This window comes from Squalius cephalus, assembly GCF_949319135.1.
Source record: "Squalius cephalus genome assembly, chromosome: 2".
In the NCBI taxonomy this organism is placed as follows: Eukaryota; Metazoa; Chordata; class Actinopteri; order Cypriniformes; family Leuciscidae; genus Squalius; species Squalius cephalus.
The window spans coordinates 19,404,990-19,426,269 of NC_137123.1; the positions used below are offsets into that span (position 1 = coordinate 19,404,990).

Here is a 21,280-nt window from a genome sequence, read left to right on the forward strand (position 1 = left end):
TATATATATATATATATACACACACACACACACACACACATATATACATAATATCATCAATTACTCACACTTGTGTCATTCCAAATCCTTCTTATTCCATGGAACACAATCGGTGTGGAATATTCTGGCAGCTCTATAATGAAAGCGAACAGGGACTGAGCAAGACTTTCCATGAAATTTCCATCTGTTTCTCAAACAAAGTTATTATATGACTTAAGAAGACTAATAATATAGTGCATGAGTCATATAGACTACTTTTATGATACATTCGGGGTACTTCTTTAGAAATTTTGGAGGTTCGATAGCACCCGTCCCACTTTACACTCATTGAAAAGATTGGCCTGGACAATCTGCCTAACAAGCCCATTTGTATTCTATGGAAGAAAGAAGTCATATGGTTTGGAACAACATAAGGATTTATAAAACCACTAAAAATCCTGATAAAACTCACTAACGTTTCTCTAATTGGCCTTTCGTTATCGTGCTCACGCGCTGACTCCAAAAAGAGCAACATTTCACATCTAATTACCCAAAGCTTCTTTTTCACATGTTCTTAATCTCTAGAGAGAGAAAATTTATACAAACAACAATAAAAGGATCGCCGCTTCTCCGCAGACGTTGCCTTTTCTCGCCCGCTAAAAAGACAAACCCTGACCGGCACCAGATGTCACTGGACCGGCCAACATTGAGAGCAGTCAAAAGCAGCCGAGAAGCGAGGGAGGAGGGAGAGAATAAATTAATCACTCGCTTTTCTCTCTCTTTGATGGAATTAAGCTCACTCGCTTCTCAACGATCTGCCTTGCTGTGTGAATGTCCGTGCGTTTAACATTTTTTTTCTCTCTCTTTTTACTGGCACCCCCTCCACGCTCTCTCTCTCTGTCTCCATTCCTGATGGGAAGCATGAGGCCACCCAGAGGAGATGAAGGACAGAAAGAGAGAGAGAGAGAGAGAGAGAGGTAATCCCTCCGTTGTGTAGGGGTGCGGGCCCCTGTCCTTTACCCCCACATTATCCTCTAAAAAATCCTCTCTGCATCCCCCCCCCCCCTCTCTCTCCTAGTGTGTCTGCATTTACATACAGCAACAATGTGTGTTGCACCGGACTGATTAGTTGTAGGGGGAGGTGTTTGGTGTATGTGTGTGTGTTTGTTAGCACTGGGAATCGAGAACCGGTTCTGGAACCAAAGATTTCTATGACATTCAGTTCAGTTAAGGTTGCTTAAAGTCCCCATGAAATCAAAATTGACGTTTTTTGGCTTTTAATATGAATATGTTAGTCTTACTGTAATCTATAAGCTAGCAAGCTCCAAAACAATGACAAAATTCACATTTAAAAGATAGAAACATTCAAAACTTACAATCTCTCAATGATTTTGATAACATCACACACTTCAGCTTCTCATCAGATTTCCTGTCCAATCAAATGCACTCAAGAATCGAAAGCGTCCCGCCCCTATAAATAGATGCTGAAGCTGCAGGTAAAATCGGTCACTTGTTCACACATTTACAAATTTCTACATGATGAATGGCACATAGTGCACTATATAGGGGATAGGGAGCGATTCAGACGGTGTAATATGCTTTCCATTGGGGCGAATGAAGTCTGGATTCACGTTAGTGTCCCGCGAACCGCCGCAGAGACACGATAGAACAGAGCGGATCATATGATCGAGTTGGTGGAGACCACAAAACGTATCGGACCCGTTTGAATTCTGTATTTTAAAGCGATATGAAGGAGAAACACATCCTCAGCATGACTGTTCACTGTTTTGCTTTAGCAACAGTTTCATATTAAGAGAGTCTAATAGTTAGACAAATGCGGCTTTGCCAAGCTCAACAGCTCTGTCCGAGCTGTGATAAACGAAAGGCTATTGGCTATTTTAAAAAAAGGGGAGGAGCTGATCGATATGTCCCGCCCTCTCTTCCTGTTTCAGTGGAAATTACGTCAACACACTGAATAATGCTGCATGTTTCAGGCACTTCAATGGCCTTTAAATGGCCGTGTTCTTCTGCCAATGCAGATGGAGCACCACTGATAGTGTATCCTATAATCAAGTACACTTTAGAACAGTTTAAAAGTACTTATTATAGAAATTGCATACTTTAAAAAAAATCCTTGAGTGCAAACTGAATGTAATGTTTTTGGACGCTAATTATATTACAATAAAATGAAAATGCATTATAGTTTACATTTATATTAAATGCTATTCGTTAAACTTAAGAGTGCTTTTTTGTCCTACTTACTGTAAGTAGGACTGAAGTACGTCAGTAGGACGGAGCCACGCACATGACATGCAGGGAAAAATTGTAAATCGTGCCCATAAAGAACGCAGTTCTTTCCCTCGTTTTACTAAATCGTGTGCACCATATAAAAAATCACTCCCTCGATTTATTAAATCATGGACATGTTGCACTAATTTGTTCCCTCGCTTTCATTTTTACTTAAACAATTTAGTAAAACAAGGCAACAAATTATTATATTGTGTGCACGATTTAGTAAAACAAGGCGAAGGAATTTATACATACATATACACAGGGCTCTTTTCTAAAGTACTAAAAAATTCATTAATGGAATTAATTAACATAATTAACTGAATTCATGAAATACTTATAATTCTACATTTACATCTACATTCTACATAGTCTGCGTGTGTATGTGTGTGTACATAACCATATTTTTAGGGACAAATATGTATATGTATATGTATGTATATATATATATATGTATATATATATATATATATATATATATATATATATGTATATATGTATATGTATATGTATATATATATATATATATGTATATGTATATATATATATATATGTATATATATATATATATATATATATATATATATATGAACATTTATATATATATATATATATATATATATATATATCTGAACATTTATATATTCAAATATATATTATTTGAACATAAAAATTGTCAAATAAATGCAAGTTTTCTGTTAGGGTTAATATGTGGGTAATAGTATAAAAGCAATATTAGTCTATGCAATGTCCCTGTTTAGATATAAGTGTGTGTGTGTGTCTGTGTGTGTCAGATTCAGACTCCACCTCACCAATTAGTGAGGGAAACAAATCAGTGCAGTGTCACATTACACACACACACACACACACACACACACACACACACACACACACACACACACACACACACACACACACACACACACACACACACACACACACACACACACACACACACACACACTTAACTTAATGAATTAATCTCATACTAAGGCATCTTAAGCTAACACCATTAACTAAATTTGACTCAGGGGTGTAGGGAGTCTCCAGAGACCCATGTGGAAAATCAGCTTGTGGTAGGATGAGAACATCTCTCTGGGACTACAAATCATTTAGATTCATGTACATTTCAAGTCTAATACATCTAAAAAGTACAATAAAATCCCCCTGAAACCAAACAGCATTTTCCCAGTCCCGTCAGGACATTCACATGTCAATCAGCAAACCCATCTCGGTGGACGTCCCTCAAAACACAAAACAAACACAACAGGCACTAAAGAAAACAAGAGCGCTGAAGTTTGAAGTCTGTCTTTATCAGGGTGCAGGTAAGAGCGTCTGCGCCGGTTCTCATGTGAATGGACCTCTAATTAGCTGCATATCTAACATGGAGAGCTCTGTGGAGTTAATGACGCTCCATTTAGGACAGAGCCTTTGGCTAAGACTTCAGTTTCTTCAGGATATCCTGAGTGTTTGTTTATCTGATACTGAGGTGGGAGGGAGAAGGAGGGAACTGGGGAATGAGGAAGAGGAAAAAAAAACACTTATAAAAGGGAGAAAAGGGAAAGAAGTATTACCATTCCACGCAAAAAAAAAAAAAAAAAGTATTGTGGGAAAACAGTGTCAGGGAAGCTACTTTGAACCTGTTAGCTAGTTTGTTAAGCTACAAGCTATTAATTCTCAAGCTACTAACAAAGTAGACAAAGCAGATAGCAATATTGTAGCTAGGGAGTCAATATATATATAAAAACATAAATCATTACATTTACAATCAGAGTAGTAGCCTATTTATGTTGCACAAAAATGAGAAAATTTGCAAACTAAAAATATTCAAATGCATTAGTCAAAAACAACAATCAACTGTGAACGCAGAGACTTTTGCATAGTGATTCAAATCAGTGAATCAATTTTAAATGATTGATTTAAATGAATCGTTTCAGTAAGATTCAAAAAGATTCACTGCAATGAATCTGATTTTCCAATGATATTGAAAAATTCAGCGCGGTTACTTTTCTCTTTTCTTACTTTTATCTTGTACGGCACTTTAAAGAATACACTGAAAATTTGATGTAAGATTTACATTTTTCACTCAGAAATCACTAGATAATTTCACAAATAACTACAAAGAAACAGCAATGTGAAATTGTATTGAAATAGTATTTTCTTAATAATCTTTCTTTAGATACAACTTCAACCACAGTCATTAGACTAAAACATTAGACTAATTACAATATTTTCTAGTGTTATTAGAAAGCGAATTTACTCATTGGTTTTAGTGCACGATAAATAGGCTGCAGATCTGCGGTGATTTACATAAAATCTAAACGTGACTTTACTGTGGCAAATGCTCAAAACAAAACGGCTTTACCACAATAACATGTTAAAAAAATGCCATCTTAGCACCACGATACTTTTTATTGTAAGAGGATAAACATTTAAGATGTGATACTCACTGTGTAAGATCACTGAAACACAATGCAATCAGAATCATAATGCATAAATTAAGGGCTTTATTTTGCAATAACGACTCTACATTGATACATGGCTAAATAAATAAACTGATATAAAACACTGATTTGAACTGAAATTAATTTGAAGAAAGTGTGTAAGTTAAATAAAAGGCATGAAACTAGCACAAGTGCACAGTTTAGGGTCACTATACTAAAATATGCCACGACTGACCAATCAGAATCGAGTATTCCATCGAGGCGTGTAATAAATATACATATTTTTTAATGTGTTATAGAGCCATTCATCTCCTCTCAACGCATCTGACGGATCACTCAAAGATGAACGGCAAATCTGAGCAAGTGAGCATCCGGAGAGTTGGGTCACATGTGTCTCTTGAGCTGGACGGTGACTGTGCTGAGTAAGAACATACACTCCTCTAATGAATGCATGTTTGCCCCCAGCCTTTCAGATCAGCACCCCGAAACACACCTCCCTCCCCCTGCGCTCTGACCACCTGCCCCTTCCTTCTTTATCTCCAGATTTCCAGACAATGCCCAAGGGATCCTGATGCCTAATCCTCTCCATCCCTCTCTCTCTCTCTCTCTCTCTCTTTACCTCCATCCCCCCATCTTTTCTCCCAACACCCCCGATTTACCCATACTCCCCCTCTTTTTTTTTTTTTTTAGACATTGTTTAGGCATGTGATGCCAGGAATTAGCTTAAAATGTGATAACAATGATTATGATGAAGTAACATTGAAGAAGTGTGATCTAAAGTAATCGGTTTATTAGGAGTTTATTAGGCTTGGGATTTGAAGTGTTAGGCTCCATTTTCTAATAAATACTGCAAATAAGTGATTTTTATGATGATTGGTTCTGCTAATGTAAAGTGAATAGTTTAGAAAGACTCAAAAACTGTCGGTTTGAATCAGACTAGTAAAGACTCACTGAATCTGTCAACATGGTTCTCGACTTCACTGCAGCTAAAGCTCGTTAGAATTACATCGACAACTACTGACTAATTGTACATTTGACAACGTTCAGTTAAATATAAACATTTGTTGTTACTTTTATTAAAAAACATTAAAATATGCTTTATATATATATATATATATATATATATATATATATATATATATATATATATATATATATATATATATATATGTGTATATGTATATATAAAGCATATTTTAATGTTTTAAAAATAGGCAGAACCAACTGTCCTACATATATATATATATATATATATATATATATATTTATATTTATATTTATATTTATAGGTAGGACAGCTGGTTCTGCCTCAAAAGTACTAAAAGAATCATTCATGGAATTGTTAAATGGAATCATAATTGTAATCAAAATCTTTAAATTCCTTATGATTTCCAGCTCTACATAGTTTGTTGTCTCTTTTTCATCTTTCATCTTTTCTCTTTTTTCCTCCTGGTTAAAATGTAGTCAAGCGACCTTTTTAAAAACTTGGTTAGATACTCACAAAGCTTTGAACACAAAGTTGCTCACTGAAGGGGGTCAATATTTTTAAATACATGAACTACCGTTGTTTGGGGTTGATACATTTTTTGAAATTCTGCTCATCAAGGCTGCATTTATTTGTTAAAACAAATTAAGGTCCCACTTTTTATTAAGTGGCTTTAACTACTATGTACTAACATTGAAATTAATAATTTGATACAGTGGACTTATTGTGTACATACATGTTTTTACATTGTACTTATATTTTAAAAATACCTGCATGTAATTACAGCTGTAATTAATTTATGTAATTACATTTGTAATTACACTGTTGACCCTTCCTTTACACCTTAACCCACCATTAAACCCACCCATACCACAACACCTGTCCCTAACCTTACCCGTATCTCACCTCAATGTGTTTTACAATACAGCATGAATACAATAAGTACATTGTACTTATTTTTAGATGTTTATTTGTACTTAAAGCCACTTAATATAAAGTGGGACCCAAATGGATATTGTGAAGAGTTATTACAATTTAAAATCACTGTTTTTGATTTGAATATATTTTAAAATGTAAGTTATTCCTGTGAATCAAAGCTGAATTTTTAGTATCACATGATTCTATCATTCTAATATGATCTTTGATGCATATTTTTGTGGAAAACGTGATACATTTTTTCAGGATTCTTTGATGAAAAAGAACAGCATTTATTTGAAACAGAATTTTTTTTTTACTGTCACTTTTGATCAATTTAATGAACTCTTGCTGAATACAATTATTAATAAAAAAATAAAATAAAAAAATATCCTAACTTATTCGAAAACACAATAATCAACCACATTTAACTAGATATTTCACTATAAAAGACAAGACGTAACCACGGGGTCTTCAAATGAATTGGAAAAAAACTCAAATAATTCAAAACATGAATCATTAAAGATGTTTGTTCTCTCTTTTCCATCTTCAAATCTAAAGAAAGATGAGAATTCTCTTTTCCATATTTTCAGCTTGAAACATTTTTCTTTCTGTTCCTCTAGAATTTCATAGTTAAGAAGACCAGATCTTTTCTACGCTAAAAAACTCCACACCCATCCAAACTGAAACACAGACTAAACCAAGACTAAACTAAATCTGCAGAGGCCTGCGAGGGACTACAGCACAGATTCCCCACGAGTATCCCTTTCCTAGCACGCTCCTCCTTTCCGTTCCGTCGGAGGATTTGGACTTGAAACTCTTAGCATGTCTAGCTCTTGAAAGATTATAGCAGTTATCCCATTTGAGTTGTTTAAGAACGGCATTCTTGCATGGGCCAGGTCAAAAAGACCACAGCGCTGATTACAAGCTGAAGTCCAGTGTAAAGCTTGGCAGAGTAACATTAATGAATGGTAAGCTTCTTTGGCCGTGTGCTCCCTAAAGAACCGGCCTGATAATATACTTAAGGCAGGACGCAGAGTTGTTTGTGTCAAAGCCAAGGCGGTGTTTGGCCGTCCCGCTCACGTAGAGGGGCTTAACACCAGACGGACTAACAATGTGACATCATTTACATCGCAGGCCGCTCGGCGTTCAGAAAAGACTCACATAGTAAGTAGCAGAGCTTTTAGAGTCAGATTAAAAAAAAGTGTTTTGGAAGCTTTTCCAAAGTCAACAATATTTATGTACAAAGACCTGCTGATTTATTCCCAAACATCCATTTGAACGTTTCTCACACATTTATTTGCAATTGGTTTTGCTTTAGGACCCAGTGGACATCAAGTGGCAACCCAACAAAAAGTTTCTTAAAATCAAACACTGACTACATGCGCCCTCATATATCATGAGATTTAGGCAATATTGCGGTTAAACTTTATCTCATGTAATACTATGAGCTTATTATCAAGCTCATAATCTGTAACCATATTGATCATAGTAATAAATGTGGCATACAGTCGATATTAATCACAATAAATAGGCATGAAATCACTTTAAATCGCATCTATTCCACTCTGTTGGAAAAGTGACGTTCTTGTGACGTCATGCACAGGTAAACATAACGTTGAAGGCATCACAGTTTTGGGGTGATGAAAAAACTGAATTCATGCTGATAATGTTTAGTGACATGTATATAATACAATTTTACTGATGGTTGAAAACATAGAAATTAAGACATTTTTCTTAAAACGGTGGCCAGTAACACAGCTACTGTGTGTGAGATCGTCATCTGTGCTGTGCATTGAGGTCTGTGAATAATGGCGGTATAAATAAACACAATTCTTAGCGAATAATCAGAAAAATAAAAATTGCATGTTAACGGGAGTGAAGAGGTTTGCTCGTGTCATGTAAACATCTTGCTACGATTAAATCCTTACTCTAATTATTAGAATTAATCACATTATTGGTGCACATGCAAACGTAGTCAATGACATATGTGACCCTGGACCACAAAACCAGTCACATTGGTCATTTTTTTTTAATTTGAATAAATAAGCTTTCCATTGATGTACACTCACCTAAAGGATTATTAGGAACACCTGTTCAATTTCTCATTAATGCAATTATCTAATCAACCAATCACATGGCAGTTGCTTCAATGCATTTAGGGGTGTGGTCCTGGTCAAGACAATCTCCTGAACTCCAAACTGAATGTCAGAATGGGACAGAAAGGTGATTTAAGCAATTTTGAGCGTGGCATGGTTGTTGGTGCCAGACGGGCCGGTCTGAGTATTTCACAATCTGCTCAGTTACTGGGATTTTCACGCAACACCATTTCTAGGGTTTACAAAGAATGGTGTGAAAAGGGAAAAACATCCAGTATGCGGCAGTCCTGTGGGCGAAAATGCCTTGTTGATGCTAGAGGTCAGAGGAGAATGGGCCGACTGATTCAAGCTGATAGAAGAGCAACTTTGACTGAAATAACCACTCGTTACAACCGAGGTATGCAGCAAAGCATTTGTGAAGCCACAACACGCACAACCTTGAGGCGGATGGGCTACAACAGCAGAAGACCCCACCGGGTACCACTCATCTCCACTACAAATAGGAAAAAGAGGCTACAATTTGCACGAGCTCACCAAAATTGGACAGTTGAAGACTGGAAAAATGTTGCCTGGTCTGATGAGTCTCGATTTCTGTTGAGACATTCAGATGGTAGAGTCAGAATTTGGCGTAAACAGAATGAGAACATGGATCCATCATGCCTTGTTACCACTGTGCAGGCTGGTGGTGGTGGTGTAATGGTGTGGGGGATGTTTTCTTGGCACACTTTAGGACCCTTAGTGCCAATTGGGCATCGTTTAAATGCCACGGCCTACCTGAGCATTGTTTCTGACCATGTCCATCCCTTTATGACCACCATGTACCCATCCTCTGATGGCTACTTCCAGCAGGATAATGCACCATGTCACAAAGCTCGAATCATTTCAAATTGGTTTCTTGAACATGACAATGAGTTCACTGTACTAAAATGGCCCCCACAGTCACCAGATCTCAACCCAATAGAGCATCTTTGGGATGTGGTGGAATGGGAGCTTCGTGCCCTGGATGTGCATCCCACAAATCTCCATCAACTGCAAGATGCTATCCTATCAATATGGGCCAACATTTCTAAAGAATGCTTTCAGCACCTTGTTGAATCAATGCCATGTAGAATTAAGGCAGTTCTGAAGGCGAAAGGGGGTCAAACACAGTATTAGTATGCTGTTCCTAATAATCCTTTAGGTGAGTGTATGGTTTGTTAGGATAGGATAATTTTTGGCCGAGATACAACTATTTGAAAATCTGGAATCTGAGGGTGCAAAAAAATCGAAACACTGAGAAAATCGCCTTTAAAGTTGTCCATTTATGTTGGCGACTGTGCTGCATTCACTCACAAAAATAAATGTTTTATATATTTACGGAAGGAAATTTACAAAATATCTTCATGGAACATGATCTTTACTTAATATCCTAATGATTCTTGGCATAAAAGAAAAATCGACAATTTTGACCCATACAATGTATTGTTGGCTATTGTGACTGGTTTTGTGATCCAGGGTCACATATTTAAAAAGTATCCAAATGATTTTTACTCTTAGTAGTCAATAATTAACTCATGATTGATTGGATTGAATTTTCAATGTTAAAAGGACAGTTTATCGAAAAAACTAAAATTGTGTCATTATTTACTCACCCTCATGTCATTTTTAACCAGTATTGTTAGAAAAATGCCTGTGCATTGACAAAAACAATTCTTCAAAACTGACAGTTGACAAAAAATTCCTCTTTTGTGTTCCACAGAAAACAGGTTTGGAACGACATGAGGGGAAAAAAAATCGCATTTCTTTAACTATATACAATTGTACAGTTATTTGCATTTTATTTTCCATTTTTGGAAGACAAATCTGGTTACAAATCACTGCATTGACAGATACACAAGTTACCTTCATCGACGTTCCTTTCAGGCCATGTCTGGAAACGATTGTGGCACATGGGTCATTCCAGTGTTGGAAATCCAAAGGGAAAAAATCCCCTTCGCCCAGATGACTGTCGCCTGTTAATGTCATTAATGAACAGGGTTAATTAGCACCTATGTCTCAGTATAAACATCGGTCAGTTGAGTAATTACCAGCTTTGTTGTTTAAGAAAGAGTCATGTTGGGACACAATCACCACACCTTTACTAGCGCTGACATATCCAAACCCCAGAAGAATCAACAACGTGAAGACGAGACAGGAAAGAGAATTATGTTTACAATCATTAAAATATGAATCATATCCACCTCACCTCAATGAACAGGTTTTCACTCTTTCCAGAGTGTTCATCAAATGTGACAAAGCTATTACATTTTACTTTTTGAGACACAGATACTAAAAATGATAGGGAAACACATCAACTATTTCCCCAAGAAAATCATTTTATATTGCACAATATTGCTGATTTGTCAAGGCTTTGCATGTTTCCAGCATGTATTGCAGCATAAATAAAGTGCATGGTTTTTGTTTCTGGGTTATTATTTAGCAGTTTCCATATTTTCACTAAATGATTGTTGATTGGCATTGAGCATTTGTGTATAAATTTTTCGTTCTATGTGTGTCTATATAAAATTATTGCATTACACTTTATTTTAAGGTGACGTAGTTACATGTACTTACTATAGAGTTACGGTTAGGTTTAGGGGTTAGTTACTTATGCATAATTTACTGTTATTACTATAGTAAGTACATGTAGTCACCTTAAAATTAAGTGTTGCCAATTATTCCACAATATTTTTTTTGCAAAATATTTAGCGGCAACGATTACAGAGTTTACTTTACATTATGAGCCAAATAAAACATATATGCAAGAATAAAATGATGCTGAATTAATATTTCTTGTGCTAACCGATCATTTTTTTAACAATTGTGGCTGGATGTGAATTGTAGCATTTACATTTTTTTGTGATCAGATAAATAAAAATTGGCTAAAGAATGTAGAGTTACTGGGAATAATTAAAAAAAGATTATTAAAAAACCTCAATGCATCCCGTTGCCTGGATTTTTCTTCTCAACTTCTCAATTATTTTTTACACAGAAATCAAAGAAAGCATCACAAACGGCGGGTCTATAACCCTCACAGTGATGTGACATGCACTGACGTCTCCGGTCAGTCCTGAAGAAGTGTCTTCTTGCCATTAATGGGACAATAATGACAAAAAAAGCACTTAATCAGGGTTATTCAGTGCTCTTGATGAGGTCATTAAAATGTGTCTTTTAAAGCCAAGCTGTTAACAATCACCAATCAACAATCAGCCGGTTAACACGTGATAACAAGACTTGTGGATTCGCACCTGTGAAAGAGGACGATAAACAAATGAAAATGACATGGGCAAGTGAAGAAAAAGACTAAACATTTGTCTGCGGGCCAAAACAAATGAACAAAACTGGGAGGACGTGTTATAGGTTTAGATTAAACATGGCGTTATTCAAATACATGATGAAAGCTGCGTTTGTACTAGCTGGAGAAAAAAATACTATGAATTTTTTTAAAAACTGATTAATGTTTAAATGTTGAAAATAGATAAATTCAATGGGTCTGAATGCGTCTTTAAATGTGTCTGTATAATATATATATATATATATATATATATATATATATATATATATATATATATATATATATATATATATATAAAATACACATTTTAAGCAAAGGCCAGAGGAATATAGAAAAAAAAATGTTACACATAAATTAGGCAAGTCACCACAACACTCAAGTAGGAATTTGTGTCCACCTGAACTGTTGTTAATTCTCTTAGAGAGACAGACAGAGAGCTCCAATTATCCACCCCCTCTCCCTGCTAACAGTCCCAACACAGATAACTAATTAGCTACATTACAGTCATTTCCATTTTAATGCTTTGTTTGCTGCCATTGTTTAGGGAAACAATGGAGAGAATTGCAAATGGGAGAGGACTGGTGAGACTCGGCTAATGAAACTGGCCATACACTGCCCTACCCTCAGGACAAAGAGAGAGACAGAGGGGTCGGACTTAGAAACTGGGCCATTGATAGTCATTTAATTGACAGATATGACTGTTAATGAACTGGGACTCAGAAGCGAGGACATACTGTTCATGTTTTCAGAATAAAACTGCTCGATGCATGAATTAAGTTTGAAAATGTAATACCACATCGCACAGTTTTGCCACTCATTTCCTTCCTAAACTCAAATTCAAATAAAATTACACCTCTAGTATTTTTTTCTCTTCACCTTTCAAAAGTCTTTAAAATGTTATTTCAGTATTAACAAGATGTTTACATTTATTAATTTTGCAGATACTTTTATCTAAAGCGACCAACAAATGAAGGAACATCAACAATCTGTCAGAGCAAAATAGCATAAGAATAAATGTAACGTAAATGTAAACAAAGATGTTTAAACTGTAGATGACACCTGGCTGGAACATGATATGCTACATATGTCACACATCTCAGGAAACCTGTCAAGAACATGTCTGGGTCATATTTCACAATGTTCAAGATTTTTTTGTTTTGTTGCAAAACTTTTTTTGCAATGTGACATTCTTTCTATCACAATGAAGCACATTTCATTTTCCAAATTCTGAACTGCAAATAAATAAATATTCTGAAATGTGTTTAAACATCATGGTATTTGTTGAAATGTGTTATAGTCTTTAATAAAATAAGTAATAACTTAATCAGGGCCTATATATTAACTTAATAAATAAATGATTACGGATGGATGGACGAACTGATGGACAGACAGACAGATAGACAGATAGACACACAGATAGACAGATAGATAGATAGACACACACAGATAGATAGATAGATAGATAGATAGATAGATAGATAGATAGATAGATAGATAGATAGATAGATAGATAGACACAGATAGATAGATAGATAGATAATTAGATATAGATGATAGATAGATAGATAGATAGATAGATAGATGATAGATAGATAATTAGATATAGATTATAGATAGATAGACACAGATGGATAGATAGATAGATAGATAGATAGATAGATAGATAGATAGATAGATAGATAGATAGATAGATAATTAGATATAGATGATAGATAGATAGATAGATAGATAGATAGATAGATAGATAGATAGATAGATAGAGCCAGAGAATGATGTTGTTATCTGTGTTGTGACAGTGTGAGAGCAGCTGAGGATTTCTTCTCTGGTTGAAGTCATGAGGTTTTCGGTGTGAGGTAGAAGTCAGAAATCAGGTATGTGTGGAATGCTGGCGACGGCCCTAATCTCTAATCCCCCTCTGAGTGCAGACACTGGAGGACCCGGGGTCACTTACCCTGAGAGAGAGAGAGAGAGAGAGATGACGGATGAGAGAGCGCAAAATGAACAGAACTTGCCTTGGCTTACTTGCTTCCTGTACTCGTCGCTTCTGCTGACCAATGGGCTTTGAGTTCACCTTTGTTTGGAATGGAATGCTATATAGTTTACTAGGCCAACTACACTCACTTTTCCTTATTGCCAAAATGCACATCATTAAAACATTAATAAAAACAAGGCTGTGCAGAATAGACATATGATGTTTAATGGGATTTAACACTCAAAAATAAAACAAAATAATACTAATATAGTCAAAACTTTCATTTGCGTTTTATGGCGTCTATTCTGACTAGGCCTGTTGCATCCTTAAGGAATAAAGCTGAGAAAAATAGGTGAGGTAACCCAGTCTACCACAGCGACAGTCAGCGGGGGATTTTAACCGCCAACACACTAACAAGAGCCCTTTAATTTCTTGGTAAGTGTTGTAAGATTTGGCATTGAGTTTTGACATGGCTTGTGGTCCCCTAAAGACTTTGAGGATTACGAGGGCCACCCAAGAGGAGCGAGGGCCGAGAGAGGAGCGGAATACATGAATTCGCAAAAACCTAGCTGAAAAATGTAAGGTACGGATGGAGGCTGAGTATTTGCCTCCTAATGAGAGGTCAAGGGTCAACTGAAACATGCAGCATATGACTGGGAGAGATTTGCTCAATTAGTCTCTCTATTTTTCAGCCCGTTCTTAAACCATCGCCAAACACACACACCCACACACAAATGTTGCTTTATAATATGTATAGGGCTAAATAGCATAAAATTAAAAATGAATCAACTAATCTATGCTAATTCACATCAGTCTGACAATTATATGAATGACAGTTTTGGTGCTCAAGAGTGAAATGGCATCATTAGCATTAGCTGACTGCTTCTGCCCCCTATTGGTCCCAAAATATATAATATTGGATATTTAAAGAACAAGCACACTAAAACATGCCACACTTTTTTTTTTGTTACACTCAAAGAAAAGCCCAATGTACCGGGTTAATAAGAAAGAATTTATGTTCTGATTTTTCACACACTGTAAAAAGTGATAACCTGCAATCGTTATTGTTCTTTCAGTGTAGCTTTTAAAAGATAAGATAAAGATAAAACAATAGAAATACAGTTGGAAATGCATGCAAATAGTGTTTGGACACTTTCTGGTTGACACATGTCCAAAGTTTAGTTTATGTCCATAGATTTCTCTGCTAGGACTAAAAATGATCTAAAAACAATTATTTTGGGGGACCCAACCTCAGAATGGACCACTCGCGGCTGGATTGGAAAAAGTATTTTAATATTGAAAATAAAAACACAAATCTGCATTTCCAAGAATTAGCAAACATACTTAAAGTAAGCAATGTTTATTATTAAATTTACGAGTATTAATTATAACCTCTAGAATAAAAAGAAAATGTCCGTCTCGTGGCACATGTGAAGTGTATGCTTACATGCCGATCAAGCTCATCATCGGAGTGTCTATGGTTCAGTGGGCTGATGGCCTTTATTCCCACCAATCAAATTACATCCATAAATCCATTCCTGTTATTGAGGACGCCACTGCTCAGAATCCACTTTCCTCTCATCTCCGTCCTCTCTAATGAATATAAACAGCTTAGACTGTGAGTGTTAGCTGTGGTTCTAGTGTTTAGTGCTCAGCAGAAAGATGCTTTGGTGCACAACACTTAGACGTTTAAACGACACCGTTTTCAACTAAAAACAGAAAACTTTTTCTACATTTTGGCCATTTTATTTACTCTACATCAGCGTTTCAGGGGACTGAAAACGCAAACTTTTGAAAACGGGTTTCAAAGTGCAAGTTTTTGCAAACGATATCGTTATTTTCTCTGTGTACACTACGAAAACGCGAATTTGTGAGAACGGTGACGTCATGCACGTGTATTACGTGTTCAGTCTATAGTCATGTACCGGCCTGGCATGAATAATACAGCGTTTTTAGTCGTTTTCGTGGATCCATGTGAACAGGGATCGTTTTCACAACGTCGTCGTCTGTACACAAAAAACTCGAATCAGTTTTTAGTACATGGTTGTCGTGTAAACTCCCTAAATATAGTGGCTGTAAGAAAGGAAGAGTCATCCTTCAGCTAATCGTCTTTTTAATATAAAGTCTGTTGTTTTGGTATCACATATATCATGATTTGACTGTTATTTAAAATGTTTCTTAAGCAGCAAATATGAAATACACAAGAACTTGAGTGGAATGTAAGACTCAAAGTTTCCTCGAAACTGAAGACTTCTGAATCATCCAAAGAAAATTGGATGAAATTGGAGAAATCACTGTTTCTTTATCCAGTTTAGGTTTTGGTTGTTAGTTTTTTGGATCTCAATTACGAGACTGTTGCTGCACTGAAAAGAAGAGTGAGAAATCCATTTTACCCTCACAAGGGTTTGAGGACAAAGGCATAAAAAGGCAGTGGCTTTTACATCGTGTAAACATAAATAAATACAATTACAATTAAGATAAATGTAATTTACACTAAGTACAAATAATGTAAGATACTATTTATACTTGTAGTTATTTGCACCTCAGTGTGCAAATAGTCACTACAAGTAAGTAATCATGACAAAAATTTTGCATTTTGTGTCTATGCAGGTCATTTTGAACATAAAATATGTGGGTCAAATTGACCTCTAACACAATAGAAATGGACAGGAATTGTTACATTTCTCACATATGTTCTATTTTTTAAGTTTCTGACAAGCTCCAATAAACCTTTTTTGCAACAATTTTCTGTTTTACATGAATCATCAGTGTTTTTCATTGGGTTGATTTTTGGCAAATTGCACTGAAACCTATGCAGATCTGTATGACCCGCAGGTTTTTTAACACTACAGGAGGGTGCATTTGTTTACAGAGAGTTTATGACTTACTAGACAAGTCTAGCTTTACCGAAAAGTGGCACACTAAACTCCAAATGCGAATGTTACGTCGCAATTAAACCTTACGAATGACTCGTGCAACCCTACCCAGGTTCTGCTCAGCGTTGAGCAGCAGATGAATGACTTCTTATTAAAAAGTGTTAACGGTTAAAGTCGTGAGCAGAAATGAAATCTAAACTAGCTCTGGACCGGAGGGGTGGAGCCCGAGTTAATCCGAGGCCCTGGGCCTCTCTCTCGCAGATCCTTGGCCTCAAGAGCTGTATTGATCCTTGGGGTGAGATACAGAGAGAGGTTTGGGTCCGACCATCCCCACAAAGCCAGAGGGCCACACACACCTGTGCGCGAGTGTGTGTGTAGCAGCGCTAAGCCTAGATTAAGCTAAAGTTACCCGTCTCTCTCCCCTCTTGCCATGTCATTCAAACCCTTGATAGTTCTGCAGCCACACGGCACACACAAAGACCCTTTCTGGGCCGTCCTCAGCATCGCCATCAGCTCTCAAACATCAAACAAGGGGGATTATGGGATTGCGAGAAGTCCCCGAGGGCGGAAAGAGAGACAAAATGGAGTTTTCCGAGGGAACCCCCTTGGCCCGAGCGTCTTCTCTCAGGAGATTACTCTACAATTTGTTTCCCTTTATTCCGCCATTTTGTCCGACCTCAACCGCGCTACCGCGGCCGTACTGTAATCCCTGTGCTATGACAGATTACACACGGCTTTGTCAACGTGTCTAATACCTGACTGTGAGGGAATTGCGAGGTCTTAAAGCACTTAACTCCTTAAGACGGTTCACACACACCTGATGCATGAGCACAATCATGCGGCTGGGATTCATGTCATGTGTCATGTCTGCTTTGTGATTCTCAGCTAAGTCATATGCAGACCCAGATGGAATTTACTGACCTTATGGGCATTTTCTGTGCTGTTTTGTGGGGGTAAATTAAGTAAAAAATGGTGATCAATGGAGCTGAGAGTAGGCTACTTTAACACTAAAAGAAATTAGAAATAAAATAAACTAAGGAAGCTGTAGATTTTCATGCAGAAATCTTTTGGAAATCTTGCCGCTTTCTGCAGAGTTCTACACAAGTGGATTTCATGTACGACTTGTCATATGTAAATAATCCTTAAATATTTATGAATTATGGAATGAGCTGGTGTTGTTGCATGTTTGTCCTTGAGACAGAATGACCTCTGAGTGAAAGTGCCTCCCGAGACGAACATGAGATGTGACATTCTCTTAATTGTCCTTGATGTCAAATAAAGAGACCAACAGTGGAAGGATAAACCTCTAATTGACAGACAGACAGACAGATAGATAGATGGATAGATAGATAGATGGACAGATGAATAGATAGATGGATAGATGGATAGATGATAGATAGATAGATAGATAGATAGATAGATAGATAGATAGATAGATAGATAGATAGATAGATAGATAGCTGGATGGATAAATGCTATCATTTTCAGTCTTTCATCCAATGGTGGGATGACCTTAGTTTGAATGAAGTCAGGGAGGATTAAGAGGAGGATGTGGGGTGGGGGTGTCTCCATGGCAACAGCAGGTCCAGTCTGGGAGGAAGGTTCAAAGAGTAACAGATGCTGTCTTTGTGGGACATATGTGGAGGGTGGACACCTTCTCCACTTTAGAGAAGAAAGTGTAACGTAGCCTCAGAGAATGAGAGAAAACTGAGTCCCTTAGAGTCATTTCAAAAGCTCAAATATGATAAATAAACTGTTGTGATCATTCTGTATGAGGCTTTCTAACATATTCTTGCCTTCACATCACTACACTGCATAGTGGACTCAACAAACACAAGAAGTGTTTAGTAGTTCTCAAATCTCTCAGAACAAGAAGACACATATACTGTAAAGTTTATATAAAATTATTAACCATTATATGAAACATACAATGGTTATATATAGGCCTATATCATAAAACATATGGAAACATGTCTTTGTTTTTCAAATATTTATTATTTTAAATTTATGCATTCAATTGATGAAAAATAACTCTAAATATGTTATTCTACAGAAAAGTTACTATACAAATATTCTATACAAATTAGTTTTATTTATAATTTAGTAATGATGAAGTAATGATAATTCACACTACAATGATTATTTTTAATTGTATTTTTATTCATTATTGTGCAAGGCTCTATTTGTATTTGTCTATTTGTATTTGTGTGCATGTGTGTGTGTATATACACACACACATATATATATATATACGGTGGTGGCCATGCCGGAGCCGTTTATGTCTGTTCCAGAGACGTTGGTGTCTGTTCCGGAGATGGTGGTGTCCGTGCCGGAGAAGTTGGTGTCCGTGTCGGAGTCGGTGGTGTCCTTTCCGGAGACGGTGGGGTCCGTGCCGGAGTCATTGATGTCCGTTCTAGAGACGTTGCTGTCCGTTCCAGAGACGTTGGTGTCCGTGCCGTCTCGTTGGTGTCCGTGCCGGAGACGTTGGTGTCCGTGCCGGAGACGGTGGTGTCCTTAACGGAGACGGTGATGTCCATGCCAGAGACGTTGGAGTCCGTTCCGGAGACGGTGGTGTCCGTGCCAGAGACGGTGGTGTCTGTGACGGAGACGTTGGTGTACGTGACGGAGACGTTGGTGTACGTGCCGGAGACGGTGGTGTCCGTGCCGGAGACGGTGGTCTCCATGCCGGAGACGTTGGTGTCCGTGTCGGAGACGTTAGTGTCCGTGCCGGAGACGTTGGTGTCCGTTCCGGAGACTTTGGTGTCCGTTCCGGAGACGGTGTTGTCGTGCCAGACACATTGGTGTCCGTGCCGGAGACGTTGGTGTCCGTGCCAGAGACATTAGTGTCCTTACCGGAGACAGTGGTGTCCGTGCCAGAGACGGTGGTGTCCTTACCGGGGACGGTGGTGTCCGTGCCGGAGACGTTGGTGTCCGTTCCGAAGACGGTGGTGTCATGCCGGAGAAGTTGGTGTCCGTGCCGGAGACGTTTGTGTCCGTGCCGGAGACGGTGGTGTCATGCCGGACACGGTGATGTCCTTACCGGAGACGTTGGTGTCCTTTCCGGAGACGGTGGTGTCCGTCCCAGAGACGTTGGTGTCCGTGTCAGAGACGTTGGTGTCCTTTCCGGAGACGTTGGTGTCCGTGCCGGAGACGGTGGTGTCCGTGCCGGAGACGTTGGTGTCCGTGCCGGAGACGTTGGTGTCCTTACCGGAGACGTTGGTGTCCGTTTTGGAGACAGTGGTGTCCCTGCGCTTGTCCGTTCCGCTCCGAGACGTTGGTGTCCGTGCCGGAGACGGTGGTGTCATGCCGGAGACGTTGGTGTCAGTTTCGGTGACGGGTGTCCGTGCCGGAGACATTTGTGTCCTTGCTGGAGACGGTGGTGTCCGTGCCGGAGACATTGGTGTCCGTGCCGGAGACGGTGGTGTCCTTAATGGAGACAGTGGTGTCCGTGCACTTGTCCGTTCCGCTCCGAGACGTTGGTGTCCATGCCGGAGACGGTGGTGTCGGGCTGGACACATTGGTGTCCGTTCCGGAGAAGTTGGTTCTGTGCCGGAGACAGTGGTGTCGTGCCGGAGACGTTGGTGTCCGTGCCGGAGATGGTGGTGTCTGTGCCGGAGTCGGTGCTGTCCGTGCCGGAGACGTTGGTGTCCATTCCGGAGACGCTGGTGTCCGTTCCGGAGACGGTGGTGTCGTGCCGGACAAATTGGTGTCCGTGCCGGAGACGGTGGTGTCCGTGCCGGAGACATTGGTGTCCGTTCCGGAGACGGTGGTGTCCGTGCCAGAGACGTTGGTGTCCGTGCCGGAGACATTAGTGTCCTTACCGGAGACGATGGTGTCCGTGCCGGAGACATTAGTGTCCTTACCGGAGACGGTGGTGTCCGTGCCGGAGACGTTGGTGTCCATGCCGGAGACGTTGGTGTCCGTTCTGGAGATGGTGGTGTCCGTTCCGGAGACAGTGGTGTCCGTGCACTTGTCCATTCCGGAGACATTGGTGTCCGTGCCGGAGGTGGTGTCCGTGCCGGAGACGTTGGTGTCCGTTCCGGAGACGGTGGTGTCCATTCCGGAGACGGCGATGTCCGTGCACTTGTCCGTGCCGTAGTAGTTGGTAGTACCGTGCCGGAGACGAATTTTGGCGCAATTTTTTCTCTATAGAGCAAAATGCTGAGTTTTGCGTTCATTTAATTCTACCCCACCTTAAAATAACATTACAACTGAGCATGTATTTCTAGCAGGTAAAATGCTGTAAATATATGACATACGATCAAATTACCTCATCTTTTGCAGTCAAAACTGACTGCATTGACTCAACAATGCTGCCTTGGCTAATCGCGCTATAGCCTACTGCCGTTCTCGACCATGTAGTCTACCTTTGTAAAATTGGGGATTTAGCACTTACTAGCATGAATAA

The 21,280-nt window shown here is 38.6% G+C and overlaps 1 protein-coding gene across 3 annotated transcripts in view; it reads right to left on the reverse strand.

Annotated features, from left to right (window-relative positions):
- otx2a (orthodenticle homeobox 2a) overlaps positions 1–21,280 on the reverse strand; it is a 57,419-nt gene that overhangs the window by 18,232 nt on the left and 17,907 nt on the right. The window contains exon 1 of one of the 3 annotated variants that reach the window (XM_079895826.1): positions 10,593–10,697. The exons of 1 other annotated variant lie outside the window; for it this stretch is intronic. In XM_079895826.1, coding sequence (XP_079751952.1) covers positions 10,593–10,598 — 6 coding nt within the window. In that variant the 5' untranslated portion in view covers positions 10,599–10,697. Of the gene's footprint in view, positions 1–68; positions 88–10,592; positions 10,698–21,280 lie in introns of those variants that run through there. One more of the 3 variants, XM_079895828.1, reaches the window with a different exon arrangement.